General features: G+C 45.2%; 1 protein-coding gene across 1 annotated transcript; it reads left to right on the top strand.

Moving 5' to 3' along the window:
* Positions 1–6,273: 6,273 nt before the first annotated feature.
* Positions 6,274–25,415, top strand: USP35 (ubiquitin specific peptidase 35). Its single transcript, XM_040055449.2, has 11 exons — positions 6,274–6,411; positions 8,290–8,986; positions 10,140–10,275; positions 13,731–13,860; positions 15,578–15,679; positions 17,830–17,988; positions 18,744–18,937; positions 19,059–19,152; positions 20,678–20,784; positions 21,594–22,809; positions 23,924–25,415. Exons 1-11 carry the CDS (start codon positions 6,358–6,360, stop codon positions 24,092–24,094), a joined length of 3,060 nt encoding a protein of 1,019 aa, XP_039911383.1. The 5' UTR covers positions 6,274–6,357; the 3' UTR covers positions 24,095–25,415.
* The last annotated feature ends 149 nt before the right edge of the window (positions 25,416–25,564 follow it).

Below are 25,564 nucleotides of genomic sequence, written 5' to 3' on the forward strand. Positions count from 1 at the left end.
ATGTTGGGGGCTGGAGGGAAACTGGGGTCTCAAAGGGGTATCATACCCCATTTTTCCTTTCCTGAAGGCACCACCAAAAATTGGAGATCGCTGTCTCCAAACAGTGAAGCAGTGTCTGATGAATCCCAGGCAGTGTTGGCAGTGTCCGCCCTCAGTCTGGTATGCTTTGGTGAACAGGACGTGGTTTTTCCTTGGGTTGGATCCAGGGTTTTGATTTCTATGCAGAGACAAAAGCAGACAGAAACCTGAAGAAAGAAGAGTGATTTTAATGCTATAAATACCTTCAGGCAAACAACCAACTTTCCGGAGTAGATGTTTTTACAGTCTCCAGGGGCAGTGATAGAAAGGACATGGGCCCGAAGGTCAGTGCGGGATCTGGGCACTCCCAGTATAAAGCCTTATGGAAGTAGGGTGTCACAGCCTACTCAGCTGGGCTGAGAGCTCTAGCTAAGCAGGAAAGCAGAAGTCTTTTGGGGAAAGAAAAGGAAGATATCTTCAGCTGGAGGATGTAAGGAGGAAAACTGGGGAAAACTTACCTATTGCAGGCAGGACAGAGCTTTTGGGCATCCATTGCCAAATAAATTCAGAGAAATCAAAAGCAGCTGGGGTGGGTTGTTTTTGTCTGGAGTTGGTGCTGGGCTCAGCCACAGAGCCTGTGGTTTGTCACCTCTGGTCTGGTGGTTAGAGCAAGCCTCATCTCATGTGCCTTTCTCTCCTGCTGGTTTTCAAGGGAGAGAGGAACTTTTTTCCTTGTATCTTGCTTTCTACGTCTGTACCAGGATAGTTGATAATACACTAGTGATGGGCTTGAGATGCTTTATTAAAAAAGGATACCAGTAGGTACTAGAGATGTGTGTATGTGGCTGTTGACTAAAGGGGAGGAATGGAGCTGGCAGGAGTCTGGAGAAAGAGGACGAAATGCTAGAGCCTTAGGCTTTATTTGATAGTGCACCTATTGCTTTGACATCCAGCCAAAGCCTTTTTTTTAAAAAATTTGATGACTGAGTGCCTAACAGCAAAAAACAGAGCAAGAGAAGAAACTCAGGGATCTGTGTGCACCTAAGCGATCAAAGAAGTGCTGGAGAAATAAGAGAGCAGGATGAGGAAGGTAAGATACATGGGTTGAGGTAGGGCAGCCTGCCCAGCCAGCACTCTTGTCAGTTGGAGAGCGCTGACAGAATTGTATGATGTGGTCAAACGCATTTATGATATTTTAGAGGAAAAAAGAACAACGAAATATGTGGTACTGCAGAAAAAAGGAAAAGGGTCGGCAGTGGTCTGTGGATCTAAAGTATCAACAAATTTTAGGGAAGGTAGGGACTACTATATGATAAACTTAGGCTGATTGCAAATAGGTATCTTCTGGTTGGTTACTTTTCTGAGACCTCTAAAAGAGTGTGGCCTCAAGAGGGGAGCTCACTGTTCCCAGGGTGGAGCTCCTGATGTACAGCAAAGCCATGCAAAATGGCAGCAGTCCAGTTGGGTGACAATGCCTTAAATAAACCTTCACTCTCTGGAGAGAACAGAAAGCTACTGAGCTTTCTGGAGAAAACTGAAATCTACTGTCCTGCAAAGTGTAGGGACAACCTCCCGCTCCAAATCTGCTACTGCCTGTGGTGCAGGGCAATGTCCTGCTCCAAATCTGCTGCCTATGGTGAAGGACAATCTCCATTGGTGCTGTACTAAAGGACAGTTCTGATTCCGAGGATAGAAAAGCACGAAGAGCCTTGGCAGCCAAAAGTAATTAACTCTAGTGAGTAGGAGACGCACAACACGAGCGCAATCTGCCACTGGAAAAAAGTCTGGGACAGGAAGCAAGGAATATGTGATCTCCTTGAAAAGAGAAGGTGAATTTAGAAAGGCAGATTATAATTTTATGCAAAAAAATTCAGCCAGGCTTCCGTGCTGGCAATTTTTCCCTGTTATGACTGCAAATGTGTAGAGTCTCACTTCTCTTTCTAAAGAGCTATTTAATGGGATTTTTCTGCAGTTATTAACTCCAATTTTCTGCTTTGATCTCATAAAAATTAATCTGGTCCTTTTCTCTGCCACGACACTTTATGGGGTTCAACTCAGAGAGCAGCTGAAAGCAAAGATTAGAGGAGCATCGCCATTAATGTATTTGTAGGTCTGGAGAGGTTTGGCCGCTGGCTCTGTCAGAACCTATTCCATCTCCTTGGGCAAATACTTTGATCTAGATAGTTTTTAAGGTCCCTTCCAACCATTCTATGATTTTATGGTCTAGATGTGCCTCAGTTTTCATATTGCTGCAACAACTTGGGTATCTATTAGATGTGTGGGCTGTGGTTTCCCTTTCTTAGCTGGATGAACAGAGATGTACTTTGAACAAAAAAAAAAAAAAAAAAATCCTCTTTGCCTATGAATTCATTGGACATTTGTTTCCTGGAAAAAAAAATCATTAGAACACAATTACTTTGATATTTCTGGAAAACAGACCCAGAGAGGTGACAACAGGGCTTGTCCTTGTTAGAAGTTGTATACCAAGTCATGGCAAATTTTGTAGAAATTTTAGAGAACAGAGTATTTTTTGTGCTCTAGCAAGGCACTATGTGAGCTCCCTTTTATCCTGCAGCAGCTCAGCATGCTGCAGGATTGAGCCCTAATTGCCTGGCTGCCTGGAGGATGCAGCAGGAATAGCAGTAATGTCCTGGCTGACATAAAAGAAACCATTTCGGCGGGAGTTAAGGACAATGAAAGGTGAATCTCATTTCTGTACTTCCAGACCTCCAAGGAGTTCAGGGAAATAGATATTTTTCTTCTTTGTAAGTCAGAAGCAAACCATTTCATGTATCACTCTACTTTTGGATGCTGGAAATTATTTTTCTTTCTTTAGTGGTATTTATCAAAGTCTCTATGATGCCATTGTAGGAAATGTGCTGAATTTTGCATCTAAGTTTTCAGAGCTTTGTTGAGATCTAGGGTGTGGGAGCTGGTACTACATGCTGCAAAAAGTACTAAGGAGACTTTACTGAAAAACTGATGCTGGCAGGGATAAAGGAATGAATTGATTTAGAAGTAATTGGATAGATTTCAATTGAAATGAATCCTAATTAAAAAGAATAGATAGAAGAGAACCATAAGTACAGCTCAAAACAGTACAGAGTATGAAGACTAGACCCAAGCAAAGTCAAAGGGGATTTTTTTTATCCTGAGGCTTGGTGTGGTGTTTTTTTTTTTTTTTTTTTTTTTTTTTTTTTTTTTTTTTGTTTTTTTTTTTTTTTTTTTTTTTTTTTTTTTTTTTTTTTTTTTTTTTTTTCTTTCTTCCCTCCCCAGTTTACTCAGTTTGAAGAGTTTTGCTAAGCTGGCCAATGCTGCTCTTTGCTTAGATTCCTTTTCACTTTCTGGTATCTAGAGCATGCTTGGATGTTTGTCCTTGCAGGGACCCATCTTGTGGTCAGCAAGCATCTTTGATGTCAGTAAGGCTTTTGAGATGATGCCCTACACCATCCTTGTATCAAAGACATGTGTGGACTGCTAATTGGGTAGAAAGCAGGCTGGAAGTATCCTAGGACCTTTCTTTTTTAATATTTTTTTATTAATGATGTGGAGGAGGAGATGAAATTAATTTTGTCAAATTTGTGAGGGAGGCCAGAGTTGACGAACAGTCAATATGCTTGGGGCAAGGCTGCCATACAGGAGGGCCAGGACGTGCAGTGGCTGACATGAACCTCATGAAATTCAACAAGGACAAATACAAAGTATTTTGGGATGGGCATTTGGGATGGACTAACCCCCTGAACTGTTGAAGGCTGGGGACTGACTGATAGTGGCTCCCCAGTGCCTACAAGGAGGTTATTGGGGAGATTAATCCAAGCTTTTTACAGGAGTACAAGGCAGGTGAATGAGAAAAAAACTGACATAAATTTAAACAAGAGCTTCCAACTGCAAATAGGGAAAACCTTCCCACTATGAGCTAATTAGAACAGGAGCAGGTTGCTCAGGGTTGTTGTATGATTTCCATCCTGGAATATTTTCTAGACTTTAATGGATAAAGCCTTGAGCAGCTGGAGTTGATTTCAGCTTTGGGCAGGGTTTGGGCTAGAGACCTTCCAAGGTTCTTTTTCTCCTCATTCTGTGATTTTGCCTGTGTTGTTCCTGCCAGTCATTCACTGGGGGAGCAGAACAGTTTTGCCATTTCATGGGATTTTTTTCTTTTTCCCTGCAAAGCTCATATTGTATACTCTCTGTTTTATGTGAGCTACAAAACAGATGGGAACCTCAATGTGACTCTTCAGTTTAATAATTAACTCTTTGACCTTCTACTTCATCCTCATGTGCTCCAGGAACTCGGTTCTGTCCACAAGCAGGAATGAGCCAATCCCCCCGCCTTTCAGCGTGTTGTTAGTGCTGGTGAGGAAGAAGTGCAGAAAGGTTGTTCTACTTCAGGAATACTCATTAGAGAAGCCTGATTATATGAATATTTAGTCTCTTTATTTCAGTATTAAACAGAGGAGAACCAGGGACCAGATCTCCAAGGCAGCATTCATCTCCCCGACAATGAACTGTCCTTCCCTCTCCCGCAGTTCCCTGGGTTATTTATGACACACTTCCAATTTCTACAACAAATGAGGCAGTGATCTTACAGACAACACTCCAAATCACTTTACTTCTCCGCTGCAAACCCTGATTCATTTTCCAGGGACGTCTTGCGGCGAGAAAGAAGTTAATATTAGATGCTTAAACTAATATTGCTTTGAAAGTATCTGGAGCTTGCTTATCTTGAATTGGCCATCTTAATTCCTAGCCTTTGATATGTGAACAATTTTTTAGTGTAGTTTTAAGACTCTAATATTTATTATTGCATATTACAAAGCCACTTAAATGTTGCTTTAATGTAGTTCTGTGTTTGTAAGATATGGCCTGGCTAGCATCCTCCATCCTGGCCTTGTCTGGCCCACACCCCGGGAGCAGTTTGGTGTACCCTGACAGGCAGCAGGACCCTGGGCTTGTTTGTCCCCTCTCTCTGACACCAGGGTGGTTGGAGAGGTGTGGGTGGGACTGTGTCACCCAGAGCTCAGGTGAAGCCCTGTAAAGCCCTTCACTGGTGGGGAGAGCATGGACTCTTCACCACAGAGTCAACTCAGTTGGGTCTCCCTGTGTGTCTTGAAGGTCTTAATGTCCATGTCAGTCATTATGAAGTTTCCTGATGAGGAAGAGGGTGCTTTGGGACTTGTCTGCCTGTTGACTGTGGAGGGAGTTTGTTTCAGCCTTGTCCTACTACACAGTGTCAGGTGTGACTCAGTTGCACTCCAGGCAGCAACACTGAGGAAGCCCATCCTCCTGTTCCTCTCTGTGATCAGCCTGAGGAAGAGCCAAGCCCTTTTAGGAGATGCAAGTTCCTCTCAAAATTCAGATGAAATTAGACTCCTTGCATCGAAAATTTGGGTGAAGTTTGTTGATGCTGAAGTAGCTAAAGGCACAGGTATAGTGGGGACAGTGGTGGGCAGCCATCACATCTGAGAGGGACAGTGAGAGCACCCAGCACCACATACACCAGGGGACTGTGGTGGTTTTTTTATGCTGTTAGGTCTAAAAGAACTGCAGCCTTTGTTTGACCATCCTGCCTGTGCCAGGCTCAGCATGGATTGCTCTAGGGAATTAATGGTGAGACATACCCAATGAGCACTGTAGATCCTACTATCTCCTCCTGGCCCCTTTTCCATGTGCCAGATGACCAGGGTGTCTGGGCTCAGGCTGGGAACCTGCAGAGAGGAAGTGAAAGGGGTACCAGCCTGACTGCAGGTGTGTGCCAGTTTGTGTCTGGCCAAGGCCACCACTGAGCTAGAGCAAGGACAAATGCTCCTCCTGATTTTGGACGGTCTGCAAGCCCCATCTGCTCTCCGGGTTGATTTTTAGCCTTTGCTGTCACTGTGGTACTTTCTGTTTGAGGTGAAAAAGCATTATCTGTGGGATTTTGTCTTCTCCTTTTATCTTGTCCTCGTTTGCCAGTGGTTTAATGCAGGCTGGTCCCTCAGGAGTCCTGCTTATATATTCTGTCCTGGGAAAACTGTGATGGAGAGCATTAGCTCTGCCATAGCTTGTTGCAGGGAAGGCAGCAGTAGTGCTTGATGGGGAAAAATAATTCCAGCACATGAGCAGAGGAATGTATGAGTCAGCAGGCAGGGGCCAGAAAGGGCAAGGTGGTTCTTGGAGAGGCATTGCAATGTAACCTGAGGTTGTGACTGGATTGGAGGTGGCTATATATATGTATATGTATTTATCAATAATGGTGTTTTTTTTTCATCCTGCGAGATTGTGGCAAAGCAATGATGAGAAGAGGCAGTATTTGGTGAAGTGGGAAGGCTTCCCAGCCAAGCAGCTGTGAGTCAGACCTTGATGTTTGTGTCTGGCATGATTTTACTTCTCCACCCTCAAGCAGCTGTCTACCAGGTGAAAAGATACTCTCTGGCTCAGATAGAGGCTTGCTCCAGGGTTGGCATGGTCCTTGGATGGCATCTGCTGAGGTCTCACCTGTGAAAACCATACTTGGGGTACATGTCATCTGCATTTATGTTCTTCATAACCCTGTCCACTTGAAAAACTTCAAATGCTTCCCAAGTGCTAATGAGGGATCTTTCAACCAACCCCACTAGGAACTGGTGCGTGCTGTTCTCATTTCACAGATTAGGGAGCTGAGGAATAGAAAGGGGGAGATTATTATTCTGGTCAGGTACATGAGTGTGGCCCATTTGAGGCTATAGGCTGGAAGGACCTTCTCCAAAAGTGCATTTGTGCAGGGCGTTGTGCTGGGGCGACCCGCTGTGAATGAGCCTTTTTAGTCCTTGTAATACATTACAAGAAATCCTGACTTTCTAATTTTATCACTTTGTAATTGTTGGTGATTTTTTTTTTTTTTTTTTTTTTGTGCATTAGTGTATCCAACGCCTTGTTGTAAGTGTTATTCTGAGCTTTTCCTTGGGAATTCCTTGTTTTTTAAAAACTCTTCTCTAATGCTTTATTGCTGGTGAATTCAGGCTGTGACAAATGGGAAATTTTGCCTGACTCTGCAGTTTCTCTCCCCACTCGCTTTGGTCCCGCATGCAAATGCGGCAGGTCCCTGGGGAGCAGCCAAGACTGCACCACTCGGGTGGAGTGGCAGGCAGCGTGGTGTAAATGTTAAACAAACACCCCCACCAATGCACAGAGAGGCTGCAATCCCACCTCTGCTTCCCAGGGCTTTTCTTCCCTGAATGTGGAGACAATCATCGGGACCGTCTTTGCCTCCTGAGGACATGTTTCTGTTCACCCAGGGATGGCAGTTGTCGGGGGCTCCTTTGCAGGAGTTTAAATTCCCCGGCATTCAGGTGGTTTTAGAGTCTTTTTTGCCCTCTGCAAAGCTCTGAGTCAAACGGATGAAAGAGACGGAGTCTTCAAGTTTGCATGCTTCGTGTTTATTGTTTCTTATCTTACAATTTTCTCAGTGTCCAGCAAGATGTTTGCTGCGGCTCAGACATCTGATGACTCCTCTCGTCCCAGGGCTGTCCTTATCTTTTATACTAATTGCTACGTATTCTTTATTTACTATTTCTTACCAATGTCTATCACTATTACTAAAAAGGTCATCTCTACTCTGACCCAATCCTCACTAACTACTTTGTGCCAACGTCACTGCAGAAATGGAGTGAGGGAACAAGAAGGAAGAAGAAGGAGACAACGCCCCAGATTCTCCATCTTGCCCCATTCACTTCAATGCCAAAAATCCCAAACCCACTGTTTTTTCACCCTGTGATATACTAAACTACTATTTTTCACACTTTTGTGGCCTGTAAACCCTCTTGCAGTGCAAGAAGCCTTTCCCATGGACTGAAATCAAATCCAGTGTCTCTCTGAGCTCTGGGCTCTGGGCTGGGGTCCCAGACCCCCCTGCTAGGTCCCTGACCCTCCAGGGCAACCAACGGAATGCCCTGGACTCCAACAAGGACACCTGAGCCAGCAGACACCAGTGTAAGGTCTTGGCTCCCTTAATTCCCCACTTGTCCCCTCTATGGGTCTGGAGTTGGTTGTTTGCAAGACAAAAATGCTCAAATGTGTGATTAATCAGAAGTTCTGTATCTTTGTGTGTTTATTCAGTTTGGGGGCTTTAGTCTCAGACAAACATCACCAGAATGGAAACTTTTCTAAATGCTACATTGAAAAGGCCACAAGAGTTATCCTCTTCAGAGTGTTTTCAGATAGCTCTGGTTTTTTGACCTCCCTTGCCCCAACCCGGGCTTGAAAGCTCAGCAGACCCTCCTTGAACTAAACCGCTGCTCTGTCCCTCTCTTTTAGGATCAGGGAGCAGAGATGGATAAGATACTGGAAGCTGTAGTGATGTCCTCTTACCCCAACAACGTGAAGCAAGGGCTTGTGAGGCGCGTCATCGAGGCGGCGAAGCAGCCCATGGACAGCGAGCAGTGCTGGTCCATGCTGGAGCTGTCCACCAAGCTTTATCTCACCGGGGACACCAAGTATAAAAGAGAGATTGGGAAAGAGGTTTTGGAGGTCTATGGCCACTATCACCCAGAGGAATTTGAGGAGTTCTTCAACGTCCGCTTCCTGCTGAGTCTCCTCCAGGAAGGCTATGGACCTCTGGGGAAGAGAAGCCATTATGTCCTTGATTATATCCAGTTAGGACTGCAGTTTGTCCTGGAAAGCCCGTCAGCAAGCAGCATCTTCAGCTTACTGAGGATCGAGGTGCTCCGGAAAGTCTGCGAGAGGCCCAGCCCCAAGCAGTGTGCCAAGATCAGCAAGCTCTTGACGCAGCACCCCCAGTGCATTCCCACGGGAAAACACCAGCTCTTGTTCTGTCAGCAGCTGATCCGGTGCATCGGACAGTTCCAGTGCGTCTCCGACGGGGAAGAGGAGATCATGGAGTTTTTGGAGCAGGTGAACAAAGTGAGCGGTCTGCTGCAGAGGATCTGGAGAACTCAGACCTCAGCCATCCTGCCCTCTTTGAAAGAACTGTTCACTATCATTTCTTCAACAGGTAATTTAAAAATAATAATTAAAAAAAAGGCTGGGAATGTAAATGTTGGCTACGATGAAGTCAAACTCAATTAGTTTGACATCTTGCAGGGTTTTCAGCCACTACAGGAATGCAGCCACAGATGAAATGTAATAGATGAGCATCTCTGAAATTTGCCAGGGCTCTGAGCTGGGGAAACAATATCGCCCTGAAACCAGAGAGAGTCTGCAGACAGGAGCTGTTAACAGGATTGAAGCATTTGCAGCACAAGTTCGTGTTCAGCACTTTCCAGCATCAGCTGGGCTTAAGGGAAGGCATCTTATCTGCAGCTCGTTAGAGTGGAACTTGAGGGCTTTTAGAAATGTCACTCTCCTATGGCAGACTTGGTGGTGCCCCACAGGCTGCTCCCTGCCAGAGCCAGGGATAAAGCTGAGCAGTTATTTCTCACTGACCTAGAGGTGTGAAGCTGTACTCACTGTCCGAAGGGTGGTCGCATTGTGAGACAGACAATATTTATCCAACTTCTGGGGCCTTTAAGTTGTTGTGGAGGGTTTCAGGAGGTTTTTTAGAGGTACCAGTGCCATGAAAAGCTGGTGAGCTCCTGCTTTAGCTATTCCTAAGGCCACAGAAGATGGGTTTTCCAGTGTGATAGCCTCCTCCATTGCAACGAGGCCCATTTCCAGGCAGGCAAAATTGCAGTTGCATCCTTTTGCAATTATTTGCAGTGTTTAGTAAAAAGAGATCAAGCAGAGGAAATTTGGTACCTGGGTTGGGCCAAACGCGTGCCTGTGATCTCTTCCTCCCTTGGGGCTGCATACGGCTTCAGGGAACAGCCATCTGCTAAGACCCAGCTTCATTATGTGCTGCGCTGGGATTTGGGGAATTATCCTCCTAGCACAGCCAACGGTGGACTCACACTGCTCATTGGCAGCAGCTCAGTATCTGCTCCATGATGTGTGGATGTGGCACTTGGGGATGTGGTTTAGTGGTGAACTTGGCAGTGCCAGGTTAAGGGTTGGGCTCAATCTTAGAAAGCCTTTCCAACCGAAACAATTCTATGATTCTGTTTTTGTGGACAGAAATTATTTGGTTATTAGGACAAGAAATGACCTAGTGTGCCTGGTTTTCCTGTCAAATAACATCCTCATTGCTGGGGCTCATCCCTGTCTTGCAGAGGAACAGGAAGCACCCTCCAATGCCTTGGCCAGTGTGGTTCAGTTTGTCCCTCTGGAGCTCATGGATGGCGTCATAAGAAACCTCACCAATGATGACAGCATCACTGATGTGCAAATGATGATGGCCATTGGCAGGTAGGAGAGGCTGTGGGAGTGAAAGCTTTAACTCACTTTGGAGAAATGCTCTGTGTGGTTTTATCCCAAGCAGCCTGGCTGGTGCTGCCTGGTGAGCAGTGTGTAGGGAGAGAGAAAACAACTGTATCATTTCTTCTAGCCCTGAGGTCCTAGAGAACTAGAATAAAGAGGCTGTTATTATGATTATGACTATTATTATATTTGGTTTAATTTAGTTTATTTTCTGAGAAGTAAGTTGTATTATGGGATGTCCAGTATAGGCTATCTTGAAGACCTTGACAAAGCAGGATGAAGGGTAGTGGGTGAAACTCTACCTGACATGCCAGACCTGGTCTTTGCAGCAACAGTGCCCTCTTTGGCATCACCATATCATCTTTGTACCCTAATGTCCAAGTCCTACAGCTCTTCTGTGCTCTGATGCCTTGCTTTGCACTTATTTAGGTGTATCTTCAATGATCTGAAGGGTATTTTCCAGCCTAAATTATTCCATGATTCTGTCTTTTACCCATGCTTTCCTTAGAGGTCTCTCCATTTAATAAGATGATATTCACAGGCAGTGGTGTGTGCACTTAACGCAAGGAGCTGCTCTGACTTACCTCATTGGAAGCATTATTTTCCTCTTCTTATTACAGGATTTGTGTGTCCCTCCCAATAATGTTACATGGCAGAAACACGTTATTCCTGGTGGGAGGTTTATACATGCAGAAAAGGGTTATTTCTCTTCGGCTTGCTGGGGAAGGTCATGCTTTTCCCAGAGTCCAGAGTAAACCAAGGCAAAAGATAAGGTTATCAGTTCAGTTCCTAACACACTTCTTCATCTTTTTCTCCTTCTGGACACCTGATGCTACAAGCTCCAGACGATGAATCTTCTAAGAGTGCCAGTGTCTAAATGCAGAGGTTGTCAGACCAATTGTGCCATTCCTTAAAGCATTCTTTGTCACACAGAAGGACGAGTAAATAATTAGTCAGAGACTGCAAAATGTAATTAAGATGACTTAGGAGAAGTGTTGACGTTTTGGCAGCATGTTTATGGCAGATGGGTTCCCCAAAAACAGCATGACCACAGGCTGTTTGATGTGTGTGCTCCATGCCTAGAAAATCAAAGGAAAATGTACAAATTGAAGGATCTTTTCGCTTAGTATCCCTGACAAACTGCTTGCATGCAGAAGTGTCTTCTTCTGAAGTTTGGGTTTGGGAGTAGCAGAGGAATGAACTGGACTTAGGGTGGAGCTTCTGGTCAAGCGTGTAAAGAACAAGCAGTGGTAAAAAAAAGCAAGGCTGTCACCTGCTGGCACAAGTGTACACCACAATCTCTTTTACAGAGTTTGTTTTTAGATAAGCTCTATTATTGTGCATCTGTGATGTCAGAGGTTGTCACAGATTTGGGTTTTATTTTTTTTTCCTGGGGTTTTATTTTTTGTTCCAAAGAGCCCAGGTCCAGATGCAGAAGGCATCTGCTGTCACACAGCTATGCAGGCACTCACTATGTCTGGAGATCATGGTCTGGGCTTTTAAAAGTTTAGCATACCGAATCAATGACACCTTTGTCAAATTAGGGTCATCACTACTAAAATATTTGTGGACTGTGCAGTGTGAATTTAAAATGCAATTTCTTCCTAGTGTAGCAACATAGGTGGCACTGTAACTTAGCCACCAGGGCCTGCAAAGTATAGCTTCAAGCAAATAAGGTTCTTTTATGCCTGTTTAAAGAAGGCAGGGAGGAAAAGGACCTTTGAATCTCTGGATCCATCTCCCTACTTTATAGCATTGACATTATAGACCCCTTTCATGTATGTTCAACTCTGCTCCTCAAAGCAGGACAATGCTCCCACAGCTGTTCTTTCACAGCTCTTCCACCGCTGGGCTGCTTTAGTGAGTCAAATCTCTCTCCTAACAGCCAGTCTGTGTGTATTTCTGGCCATCTTACAGTTCATTTGATCTTATGCCAACAGAAATAGCTGAAATATCTTTTGCCTCCCTGGTGTTTATTCCTTCAATATGTGCAGGAAGAGCAGTCCCTTCCCATCTCTGCTTTCTCATGGCTGTGCTAAACAAGCCAGGTTATTTTAAGCTTTTCTTGCAGGAAGTGTTCTTCATTTCCCTAACCACCTGAGCAGGTTTCTTCAACACAGTTCATTGGTCTTGGGCACAGATGGTGGTGTTTGTGCACCATGTTCATCATGGCAGCCCAACCACAGCCCGAGGTGTTGTTGTTTTGCTATAGGGGACACTTTCCTTCTGCGCCACAGATGGTGCCGGTCTTTTCCATGGCTGAACTTGTACTCACCTGGTATCTGCCTGGTTGTCTTCAAGCAGATGAGTTACTGTAGCCTCCATTTCTAATGCCTTGCATGCCTTTTGAATCAATACATTTCCTTCCAGTTCTACATTCCTGATCCTCAGGGTCTTCCTTGTGACTCCTTGATCTTCCTCTTGTGTTGATGATGCCTGACAGCTGTTGCATCTTCACATACAGTGATTGCACGGCTTTCCTTCTTCTCCTCTGGTGCACATGCCTGTGCAAGCTTCTCTGGCATTTGCTTTGTTATCCAACTTGGCTTGGCTTTTACTTTTTTACAATATCCCAACATATTCTGCTTTTCAATGTTTTTTTTACTGACTAGACTTTAATTTTTCCAGTTCCTTGTAAGCTTCACTAATTCCTGTTCTTTGCTTTGTGGTAGTTAGTTATCTATCTTCCCTTCTTTTATTTTGTATGAGATACAGATTGATAAGCAAAAGGAACTGACTGGATAAGGTAGCTGGACTGAGGTGTAGCCTGAAGGTCTGGGGTATCTTCAAATCAAAGGTGCTGAAATAGTCAGCAAAGTTTGATACTTGGAGATCCCAAGTCTCGCTTACTTCCCAGCTGTTTAATGTTAAATTTAAACAGAAACAATGTGTCACCATTTAGTCTTAGGTTATTGTTTTATGAGAAACTTGACAACATGTTGGTTGAGTGGCTAGGATTGAAATTTTTTACCTGTGACATTCAGGAATAATTGACTTCTATTAGAGTTTCCAGATGGAGGGTTTTTTAATATATTTTTGGAAATCAATGTTTCCCACACAGAGAACTAAAGGGTATGAATCTGAGTGTTTTTTTCCTTACCGATAACAGTGCAGGTGACCATGCATAGACCTCAATCAAACCTTCATGTGAGTAATATATAGAGCACTGCACCAGTTTTAAAAACTTGAACTAGACTGAAGTTTGTGGAAAAAATCCCCACTTAACGGACTTGGGGCTGGTCTTCTGATGAACCACAGCGTGATGGTGACATTGGGGTATTTCTGCTTCAGGCTCTGCTGTGAATAACACATGAAGTGCCTTGTGAAGAGCCTGTCTCATCCCAGTGGCTGGACACCAGTTTGGAATAGGTTTGACCCAGAGTGGAGCTTGACTTTTACAGTATGCGCATTCAATTTATTCAAGAGTATGTGCTTCATTTCAGGATGATTGACTGGGTGTCCTGGCCCCTGGGAAAGAACATAGACAAGTGGATCATTGCTCTGCTGAAGGGTTTGGCTGCAGTGAAAAAGTTCAGCATCTTGATTGAAGTCACTCTTTCGAAAATAGAAAAGGTCAGTTGGCTCTTTTAAATGCGAATGTGAACCACAGAAATACCATCTTGCACCTGAAATATCACCTTGCCTTTCAAATGACAAGATGTATAGAGAAAAAAGTGTTTGTTGTCCCAAGGGATACTGATTTTACATGCAGGAATGATGTTCTCCAGAACAACGTGGGATTCTGCAGGTTGTGGTACTGATATTTTAAAGGTTATTAAATAAAGTAGCCAAGGATTTTCAAACCAGTCCAACACTCTCCTTCCCAAACTATGAAGCTCTTGTAAAACTGGCTTTTGGGAATGTGACATGCTCTCCTTTGACCGCGCCTGGGTCATTGCTGGCTGGCACAGGCAAAATCCTTATCAGTGATAAGGATATTAATATTAAGGTATTAATAGTCTACACAGTCACGGGTCACTTCTAAAGCCTGTGCCCTAGCTTAGTTCTTTTATTAATGTGGATAAATCCCCTGCTGCCATTGCCATCACCTGTTTCGGCAGTGGGTACCTGCTCTCTCTGAAAACTGTGATCAAGCACTGAAACTGGTCACAATTCCAGAACTTTTTCCATGCCGTGGTCCTACTCTTCCCTCCTTCAAATAATGGGGATAACACCTGGCTGAGCCACCAGAGGAAGTCACCATAGCAGCTACTTAGATTGTGTTCTTAGGGACATGGTTTAATGGTGGGTTAACAGTTGGGCTCAATGATTTTAGAGGTATTGTCTCACCTAAATGATACTGTCATTCTATAATTATCAGTATTGGAACATTATCAGTAACTGCATTTGTCTTTGTGATCCCTCAAGTGCACAGAGCAGTGGGACAGTAGCCATGCATCTCTGCCTTTCCTTTCCTTTCCTTTCCTTTCCTTTCCTTTCCTTTCCTTTCCTTTCCTTTCCTTTCCTTTCCTTTCCTTTCCTTTCCTTTCCTTTCCTTTCCTTTCCTTTCCTTTCCTTTCCTTTCCTTTCCTTTCCTTTCCTTTCCTTCCTTTCCTTTCCTTTCTTTCCTTTCCTTTCCTTTCTTTCCTTTCCTTTCCTTTCCTTTCCTTCCTTTCCTTTCCTTTCCTTTCCTTTCCTTCCTTTCCTTTCCTTTCCTTTCCTTTCCTTTCCTTTCCTTTCCTTCCTTTCCTTTCCTTTCCTTTCCTTTCCTTTCCTTTCCTTTCCTTTCCTTTCCTTTCCTTTCCTTTCCTTGTTAATGCATAGGAAAGAGACACAGCCCATAAAATAACATGGGAAACCCTCGGAAATACAATCTGAAAGCAGTCAAGGGTATACAGGTATTTTTTGTAAAGTAGAATAAATATCATTATGTTCCCTTTGAAAAAGATACTTGCTTTTTATCTCTTTGTTCTGAAAGGTTAGCGATAGAGTTCCAAATATCTGAATAAACTAGGAGGCACATTCTAGAAAAGCTAGCATTCTGCTGTGCTTGCATGGCTTCCTCATGAGGAGGTATGGAGATGCAGCACTGTCAAAGAGGCATTACACAGGCCTGAAAGGGTGAGGATAACCCACAGAGTGTTTGTGAGTGTTCCCCGAGCCAATACTCTGGACAGGAGATGATTCTGGAGATCTAGTTACAGGCTGCTTGCTCCAACATCCAGCATGGAGTAGGAAGAGATCAGCAGCCATGGTAGATGCCCAGTGCCTCTGTTTCCTGCTGTTCCCTTCTCCTGCTGGTTGCAGTGTCATCCTGCCTTCTCATTTGCTTTTTTTTCTCCTCCACCAGGTCTTCTCCAAGCTGTTGTACCCCATTGTGAGGGAGGGGGCTTTGTCTGTCCTGCAGTACATGCTGCTGAGCTTCCAGCACTCCCACGAGGCATTTCACTTGGTAAGGCTGGGTCTGGCACTTGGATGAGGGCATTGTCCTCAGTGTAACCCTGCTGTGGGGCAGCAGGGATTGGGGGGGACCTAAGGTGTGGCAGATGTTGCCCCTCTGTCTTTGGAGTGCATTTGGTGGAGCCTTTGCATTGAGAACATCTCAGAGGGTTCTCACTGTGGAGGGCAGGGAATACATTGTTAAGCAGCCCTTGCTTTTCCTAAGTGGGTGCCTCACTGTCTGTTGGACTCAGTGTGCCCCATCCCACATGTGACTTCAAATTGTCACCAACGTGTGGCACCCATTTCTTTAAGTGGTGGCTCATCTTTGAAAGGTTTGTACAACGTCAGTGCGGCAAGACTAGAAGACTGGATTGTCGCTAGAGGACACAAAAAGAATAATACTTACACAGCCAAGTTCAGAGTGAAACGAAGGGAAGTTTATTTACTTGACCTCGCTTATATAGATCCTGGACAATGACCAGGGACTGGAGGATAAGGTTGCCGCCCCTCCACCCCACTGGCCAGACTAGAAGTCCATCAATTGTCCTTCATCAGAGAGGAATGCAAAAACAATTACTTTGTTTATGTTACAATCCGTGAGAAGATTCCATTACAAAAATGCAAACAAATCAGAAGGCTAAAACTCGGGACAACACTGGATCAGAACACTTCACTACACAGATTCTCTGCTAAAAGCAAAACAACTTTTGGCAACACTTGAAAAGCCACTTTGCATTTCCACAGTGATATCTTATATCTTGTTTTACTGTTGGCACAAAGGCACGGCTCTGCTTCCTGCTGGTGTTGCCTCTGGAATGCTGAATTTAAAAAGTGAGGCTGAAGGCAAAACCATGCTTGTGGTGATTGAACTGATAAAAGCAGTAGTGAAAAATTACTGCTATTAATGTTTGATTTTGTACTTTCTCGTTAAAACCCTTATATTTGGCTCTTCACCTAAAGTTCACAGGATAAACAGATAAGGCTAGAGGAAAGCAAAGCTAGCCAACATTTTCAACTGATGCTTTTTCATTCCTCAGCTGGAGATACTTCGAAGGAACCTGAATTTCTCGCAAAACTCTTTGGTTTCTAAAAATAGAGTCATTCCAATGTTTTGTCTTCAGCTGGGCAACAAATTTTGAAACATTCCAAAAGCTGTAAGTTGCTCTTGGCTTGAAGTTTCTATCTCAAGGCCATAAGCATAAATTTCCTCCTTTATTAAAAAAACCCAAAACCCAACAAGGCCAAACCATGTCTTTTTGTGTTTGCCCTGGCACTTTGGAAGGGTTTTGAGAATTGTTCCCATCACAGCTTGGCAAAATTCTGATGTATAAAGTGGTGCTGCAATTGATTTACTTCCCCAACAACCTTTCCTGTTGGAAGGGAAATAGTTAAAATCTCAACACTTTGAATGGAAAGAAAAAGAGGAGGGGAAGAGCTAGGGAGGAAGAGAAGACCAGGAAATGGCTGGACTGGGGTCCTGATACTTTATTTCAGGATTACACTGGACTAAAAATGACTTAAAATATAAATATGAAAAAGGTTGTGTAAGTGCCTGGGTGACTCTAGCACTTCTGTGGGGCTGGAAAGATGTTATTAATTAATTCTGTGTGCAGCTGCAGGGTCAGCAGAGGGTGCCCGTGAGCAGTGGATCGTTTGCATTTGCATCTGCTCAGGCATTTTTTACATTTTGGAGATGAAAGCAAATAAAGAATGTGCTGTTTGCATGCCCATTGCCACCGCTCCAACCATACCAATTCCAGTTCAGTGTATTCAGTATAAAATAACTTAGAGCACAGCAGACATAATTTCTTTTAGGTTAATCCCATCTACCTTGCAGGTTTGAATCCCTGCACTTGGCAGTCAGCATATCCTTTCCACAGTGGGTGTGGGATTTAGGAGAGACTAAAGAATGGCAATTGCAGCTCAGCAGAGCAACAGCACTAACCTGCAGGTGTCATGCAACACAAAACGCTCCAAGGCTGCAAAAATCAATGAGTGTTGCTGTTAAGTTCAAAGGGCGAAGGATGAAGTCTGGAATGGCACTGAAGTAAATTCCTGTTCACTGTCTTTTCTGCCTGCAGGTGAATTTCATTCCCCTAAATGTATTAAAATTCTGTGAATAATGCGGAGTAATTTTTGTAGTGAATTTTTCTTTTCCAGCTACTCCCTCACATCCCCAGGCTGGTGGCCTCTTTGAAGAAGGAGGACTCCAATTCTGCAACCAGCTCCCTGGAGCAGCTGGCCGAGCTCATCCACTGCATGTTCTTCCGTTTCTCAGGATTCCCAGACCTCTACGAACCAGTCCTGGAGGCAGTTAAAGTAGGTCATGCCCTCCTCAGTCATTCTGCAGCTTTCCATATGGAAATGGCATCTTTGTCAGTAGCTAGAATAGGGGGACTGTCCCACTGGCAGGGATGTCCTGACCTCAACACCTCAGATGGTGGTAGGAGAAAGAGGGTTAAAATTCTGAGTCTGAGCTCTGTGTAGGCAGGTTGAAGGAAGTTGCTTCTCTAATGGTGGGCCTGCAGAAGTCCTGATGGTGCCTGCAGGTTTTAGCTATAACGTTATTCTCAAATGCCTCTAAAGGACTGATATAAACAGGTAAACTCTTCCTTGCATGGAGGCAAGTTCATGTGAGGACCAGGCAAAATCAGTTGTGTGAATGCCTCTAGCAGAGGAGTTTTGCAGTTGTCCATTACTAATTCTTCATGGGAAAAGATCAGTCATAGGATCATAGGATACTCTGAGTTGGAAGGGACCCACAAGGATCATCAAGTTCAACTCCTGACCCTGAACAGGACAGCCCCAGGAATCACACCATGTGCCTGAGAGCATTGTCCAAATGCTTCTTGGCTCGGTGCCATGACAACTTCCCTGGGAAACCTGTTTCAGTGTCCAGCCATCTCATGCTGGACACTTTTCCTAATGTCCAAACTAAACCTCCCCTGACACAGCTTCATGCTATTTTCTTGTGCCCTGTCACTGGTCACCAGAGAGAAGAGATGGGTGCTTTCCCCTCAGCTTCCCCTTGTGAGGGCAGATAGTGATTTGTAACTCAGATCTCTCTTTCCAAGGCTCTCCCGATTCCAAATGAAGACCGGATTAAGCACCTCTTGGGACAAAATGCTTGGACCTCCCAGAAGAACGAGCTGGCCAGCTTCTACCCACGCCTGGCATCTAAATCAGAGACGGGAAAGATCGGGTTAATTAACTTGGGAAACACCTGCTACATGAACAGCATCATACAGTCTCTTTTCATGGCTTCAGAGTGAGTTTTTCCTCCCTTGCTCCCGTTCACGATTGCTCCAGGGGTTGCTCATCACTCCAGCCTTCTTCGTCCCGCACTGATTTTCCATCTCACAGATTGCATCTCTGCTTTTCTTTCACAGCTTTCGGCATTCAGTGTTGAATTTAACTGAGGGCAACTCCCAGCCCCTGATGACAAAGCTCCAGTGGCTCTTTGCATTTTTGGAGCACAGTCAGGTAATTATTTCATGTTCTAGTTATTTGTTTGGACTGTCGGCTGCGGAAAGGCTCGTCTCCAAGTTGCTTCCTGCCGGCTCTAACGTGCTGATAAGGAGCTGTGGATCTTGGTGGGTTTTTGTAATGGGACAAATTTTGTTTATATGAAGGAGGCTAATTTTGGGAGAGGTGGAGGGAAACTCCTATCACCCATGAAAATGGGCTATGTTCACACCAGGCTGCCTGTCTTTAACTTGTGGTCTGGGGCTGAGCTGATGCAATAGTTAATGGTTTTGACAATGAAGTCCATTAGGTAATAGTTTACATCTGTGGTCAGCTGAGAAGCCTGTTGGTGTGAAGCAGAGGTTTTGTTTTGTTTCTTGCTGTGCAGCAAGGGAGAAGACTGGAGCAGCTCACTTGTTCCACTGCTGCCCAGCAAAGCACTACCAATCGGTGAAAATTGCTTTAAGAGTGGTTTTGTTAAAAGGATAATTTTAAAAATCCCCTTAGATTCCAGATCTTTGAATCCTCTGTATGTGAGGGAAAAATAAAATCAAAATAACACCCTCAAACTAATTGTAAATATTTCCATGACAAATGTGCCATTTAACAGAGTGACTTTTGGAGATACAGCTAGGTCATATCTAATTCCTCTTTTGAAAATATACCTTTCTGTCCCTATAAAGACAAGATTTTTGAAAGCCGGTGCATTTTCCCTTGCTGGGTAGCAAGTCATCCAGGATTCTCCATTTCCCAAGCCTTGACTGACAAAGCTGGCTGGTAGCTTTGTGGTATTATGTCACTACAGATGACCTGGGGGGGAAATTTAATTTTCTGTTAAATTTAATATTTGGTCACAGAAGAGTCTAGGTTTTGATGGCAGGTTTGAGTGTCTGTGTTCTGTGATGAGCAAGTACAGAAGTGTATTTGCTCGTTGTGTAGCTGGTGTTAATTTCCTTTTGGTTATTTTTTCTTTGAGTTGCCCTTGAAGTTACTTTTTTGCTTAAGATGGGTCTTTTTCCATGTTATTTAGACATCTGCTTCCTAATGACAACAATTACATTATCTGGTAACACAGGTTACCTGACTGCAGTGTTTTCAGAATGTTGGGTGGAAGTTTAGAGGATTTTTTTTTTTTTTTTTTTTTTTTTTTTTTTTAATGAAAGGATTTGGTGAGAGAGATCCTGATCAAATTAAATAGAGCACCAAATTAAATTCAGGCTGACTTAAGTAGAATTATCTGGATCAGGCCAATAAACCATTTTAAAAAAATGAATGATAAACACATGGATATTTTATGGAAGTATATGTAAAATAATGACTGAAAATCATCCTTACCATCCTGGCTTGCAGCAAACCAAGAAAGTCTTCCTGTGCGCTGGGATTAGCCTTTGTAGGGCGAAAAAAGGGACCTTATCAAGCACAGCACACTGTGCTCCCAGTGAACTAGCCAAAAACCCACTACTCCCCCCTCTCCATCCTCTTGTGTGAATTGAGGAAAAAAAAATCACTAGGATTAAATGCATTTCTTCTGTGTTGCTGCCAGCGACCTGCCATCTCCCCTGAGGGCTTCCTCTCTGCCTCCTGGCCACCCTGGTTCACCCCTGGAGCTCAGCAGGACTGCTCAGAGTACCTCAAGTATCTGCTGGACCGGTACGTGACCGGTGCCGTGATCTTGGAGCCTGGTGACAACGGCGTCCCTAACCCCCAGTGTAATGTTTAATGCTGACACGCATGCAAACAGGGCATGTGGCTGGGACCCCCAGAGGAGCTGGGAGAGTGGAGGGTTGGGATAGAGAGACTGGTCTGAGGCTCCTTAATAAAACCCTGTTAGGACAATTTCAGGGGTAACGTCAGAACTTAGTTCAACTTGAAAATTTCTGCCTTTGCTCTGAGGACACAAAGAATTCATAGAATGAGAGGGTCCTTAAGGTTGGAAAAGACCCCTGTGATCATTGAGTCCAACCATTAACCCAGCACTGCCAAGTCCACCACTAAATCATGTCCCTAAGTGCCACGTCTACACACTTTTTAACACTTTTAGGAACAGTGATTTCACTACTTCCTTGGTCTGTCTGTTCCAACACCTGACCACCCTTCGCCGCTTCAGTGAAGAGATTTTTCCTGATACCTAATCTAAAATTGTGCCAGCCTTAGAGATTCACCCAACAAGCCACTCAGCCTACTCTGTAAAATGTTGATTTTTGCCTTTTACCTAGAAATAGCAAATCTTTGGTGTCCCAGTGATCCCTCTAGGACTGTGGGGTCAGTGGCACATGAAGACTTCAGGTTCCCAAATCCTGTCTGACTCCTTCCCACCCTTTTCCCACAGCATCAGACCCCTGGGTACAGGCAGGTTAACTGGGATTAACTACTTGCAGTGAAGAACAAGAGCCCTACATTAGAAACTACTCTTGGTGTTGTATTGATGCATAACACAGCCTTTTTTTTCCCTGCCAAAGATTGCATGAAGAAGAGAAAACTGGAAAAAGGATCTACCAGAAACTCAAGGAATCCAGCTTGATGTCTCAGGCGGTGGAGCATCATTACTTAAAAAAGACATTGATTGAGAAGATGTTTGGGGGTAAAATGATGACAAAGATCCGCTGCTTGAAGTGCCTGAATGTTTCCTCCCGAGAAGAAGCCTTCACAGACCTGTCCCTGGCTTTTCCTCCATCGGACAGGAACCTGCGTGGGAGCACATCTGTTCTACCAGTGGAAGAAATCGGCCCACAGTTCATTGAGCCTCCAGAAAATGCTGGCCAGCTTATGGGCTCTCCCTGGATCCAGAGGAAGGCCCCCATGGCCAGTGACCATGCAGCCCCATCGGTGTCAGTGGAAACATTAGGTTTCCGGGAGCCAGGAGAAGCAGCCAATCCCATACATGGCAATGATGTTGGGGTGGATGCAGCCAAAGACCCTCTCTCAACTTTTGGGGAGCAGGCATGTGCTCCTAAGGACTCCAGATCTGTCCCAGATTTAATCAACTATTTTCTATCCCCGGAAAGACTGACAGCAGAGAATAAATACCACTGTGAGAAATGTGCATCCTTGCAGGATGCTGAGAAGGTGGCAGAGCTGACAGAGGGTCCACACTACCTCATCCTCACACTGCTGCGGTTTTCCTTCGACCCACGGACTATGAAGAGGAAGAAGATCTTGGACAATGTCTCCATCCCTGTGGTGCTCAAGCTACCCATCCTTGTTGCTCCAGAGGAAACTGAGGAGGTTTGCCGGCGTGGGAAGGATGGTGGTGTCCCAGGGAGTGGCTTCATGACTGTTGTGTATGACCTCTGCAGCGTGGTGGTGCACTCGGGCATCTCCTCCGAGAGTGGCCACTACTACTGCTACTCCAGGGAGTGCACGGACACCGTCCTCCACCGGCAGCCCCGGGACGGGGTGCCAAAACCGGCCTCTGACAAACAGCTGGACTTTGAAATCCAGTGGTACCTCTTCAATGACACCAGAGTTTCCTTCTCCTCCTTTGAGTCGGTCAGCAACGTCACCTCGTTCTTCCCCAAAGACACTGCCTATGTCCTCTTCTACCGGCAGCGGCCGGGCCGGCAGAGCTGCCTGCTGCACGAGGCTCTGGCTGAGGCTGGCCGCCTGCATGGTGAACCCTCCCTCCACAAGGACTTGATGGAAGCCATTTCCAAAGATAACATCCTCTTCTTGCAGGTAACTCCCGCTGCTGCGCACGGCAGGGTGCGGTCCTGTGGCTGTCCGGCTGCCCGGCTCATGGGCCACATTCCCACCCATCCAGGCAGCAGTGGGATCCTGTCCTGTGGTTAAAGTCCTGCAGGTCTCCACCCACTCCCTGAGGCCAAATCCCTTTTTGTTTTTAGCACCCAGATATAAACGGGTGATAGTTTCCTGATGAAACTGGGCACTGAGACTGGTACAAGGCACCTTGTGGCTGTGCTTGGGGTTGACTTGCTATTGTCTGCTCCTGGAAGCTCAGCCTGAAATTTTCTTTGAAGTGCCTGGGAAAGACAGGATGACAGAATAGTTTGGATTAGAAGGGATCTTTAAAGGCAGTCTAGTCCACCTCCCCTGCAGGATGCTTAGAGCCCCATCTGGCCTGACCTTCAATGTTCCCAGAGACGGAGCATCTACTGCCTCTCTGCGAAATCTGTGCTAGTGCCTCGCCATCTTCACTGTAAAATACTTGTTCCTTACATTCTACCCTTTCATCTCCTTCCCACCTTCACTCACTGGTAACTAGCTGTTCCTTCCTACCACCTCTGATGTTCACTGAACATTGCAAGCAAAGTCTTTATTTTTTCCTTTTTCTCCTCTTATCATAGAATCATAGAATGGTTTGGGTTGGAAGGGACTTACAGACCAACCCCTCTGCCATGTGCCTTTCTACCAGACCAGGTTGCTCAAAGCCCCATCCAACCTGGCCTTGAACACCTTCCATACCTTCCCTGAGCAGACGGGTGAGCTGGGAATACAAACTAGAACAGGTTCCATTCAGCTGTTGGAGTTCAGTGCTTTCCAAACAAGTGTGTCACATGACATGACCTGCATGTGGGGTGATTTGAGGGGTCTCTCCTCTTCCACAGGTGACATGGGAGGGCTGGGTTTGATCACGGAAGAGCTGCAGTGTTCTGCTGCATCCCTCCTGCTGAGCTCTAGAGCAACATGGCCTTCACACCCCAGTTTATTTTGAAGTTCCCAGGGGGAACCTTAAGGCTCTTGGCTCCTCAGGGATGGTGGGAGCATCCCCCCTCCCGGGTCTTTTATATGCTGATATCCTTGTGCTATTTTCCCCCCTTCCTTCTCCTAGGAGCAGGAAAAAGAAGCGAGGAACAGAGCCGCCTATATTTCTGCCTTGCCGAAATCCCCGCTGTGGTGGAGAGACTTGGACAGGGACAAGGATGATGACGGCTCGTCTGGGGGCTGCAGCCCAGCAGCGGGCGGGGGCGGATCCGGCTCCTTCCATGGACTCGTCTTTTAGCCAACGGCTCAAACCAGATGGGCAGTGTCCATGGGGCCAACCCAAAGCCAGAGGCTTCTCTTCCTCACCCCGATGACAGTGAGCATCTTGGAAGGGGATTTGTAAAACATTTCAATGGAAAAGGTCTCAGGGGCTGATTTGGAGGCACCTGGAGGGTCTCGCTGCTTCCTGTGCACTTGGTCTTCATGCCTTAATGTACCTAAGCTAACGCAGAGATGAGCAGCTGCCAGCAGCTCGGAGAAGTGCCCTTTTGCTTCAACATAGCCATGTCTTGCCTGCTGTGAGTCATGCCACCAGCCTGGGGAGGTGGTGGGAATAGGCATGGAGAGGAAGACTCCAGGGCCCCAGGATGGAGATGTCCCATGCACATCCTGTCTGCAGCCCTTCCCGTCGTGCCAAGTTGGTTCTGGGGTGACCTCTGCTCAGTCGTTATATTTCTTCTTAATGTGGTTTGGGAAAAACTCTGAAGGTAGAAAAAAGTATGAAAAATGCCAAAACGTAGCAGTGCTGGTCTGCGAGGCAGTGAGCTTCTAAGACAAGCAACGACAGGTCAGCCAGAGGAGGTTTATGCTGCATTGCAGGACACCCAAAAGAGACTGAGGGGCACAAATCCTTCCAGCCAAGGGAGACTGACCTGATCCAGTTAGGGTTTCCGGGCTCCAGTGAAGACCCATTATGTTACTGATGACTTCTGGATGATGTTAGTGTGCATGGCAGGCCAAGACACAGCTGTTTTTCCAGATGTATCTTTAGGACTCATTTAGTCTCTTTCTGCTGCTGTCATTTTATGGCTTTATGGGCTGGATCTGCCCTTTAAAATTTGAGTTTTCCCTTAGGATACCCTAAACTGAGCAACAGATGACAGAGCACCCCCTAAACTCATGATCTATTTTTTTTTTTTTTAAATGCTGATTTGCAAGGTGAGTAGCCCAACCAGATATGTTATATCAATCCAGTATCAATATATACTATGTAAACCAATGTATTCTATAAATAAATAATGGAACAGGGGCTGATTTTGATGGCAGATGGCCAACTCAAGTCCCAGACAGCACATCTACAGGACCACAGCTCCCTCCCATGTCCCTCCCCAGCTGTTTTCCCCTGTCTGCTCTTCCCTCACACCTGTAGTAGAGATTTCTCTGGCTCAAGTGGCTGAAACTTGTGCCTTAGGTCCTAAGTGCAGGGCTTAATCCTGACCATGGGGTATTGGGGTAGGAGTATTGTGTTTTTGTGGAGGAAAAGGTGAAGCACAGACATTGCTATGGATAATGTGAGCAGAAAGTCTGCTAGAGAGGACACTTGGGGTCAAGTATCTGGTGTACAGTATCATATTCTTTTATTGCCTTTCCTATATATAAATAAAGGAAATTAATTCAACATACAGACTTAGTGTCTTATTGCAGTATTCATAAATATTGGGCTGATGGGTCAAAAAAGAGATTGGGAAGCTGAGGCACCCATCCTCAA

This window comes from Hirundo rustica, chromosome 2, assembly GCF_015227805.2.
Source record: "Hirundo rustica isolate bHirRus1 chromosome 2, bHirRus1.pri.v3, whole genome shotgun sequence".
Taxonomy (NCBI): domain Eukaryota; kingdom Metazoa; phylum Chordata; class Aves; order Passeriformes; family Hirundinidae; genus Hirundo; species Hirundo rustica.

Bases quoted from the DNA above. Each gene is read 5' to 3' on its own strand.
- USP35 (XM_040055449.2), top strand. From the start codon at position 6,358: ATGTTTGTGTCTGGCATGATTTTACTTCTCCACCCTCAAGCAGCTGTC. The intron at 6,412-8,289 runs GTGAAAAGATAC...CCTCTCTTTTAG, and splicing joins CTCAAGCAGCTGTCTACCAG to GATCAGGGAGCAGAGATGGA. The intron at 10,276-13,730 runs GTAGGAGAGGCT...GCTTCATTTCAG, and splicing joins ATGATGATGGCCATTGGCAG to GATGATTGACTGGGTGTCCT.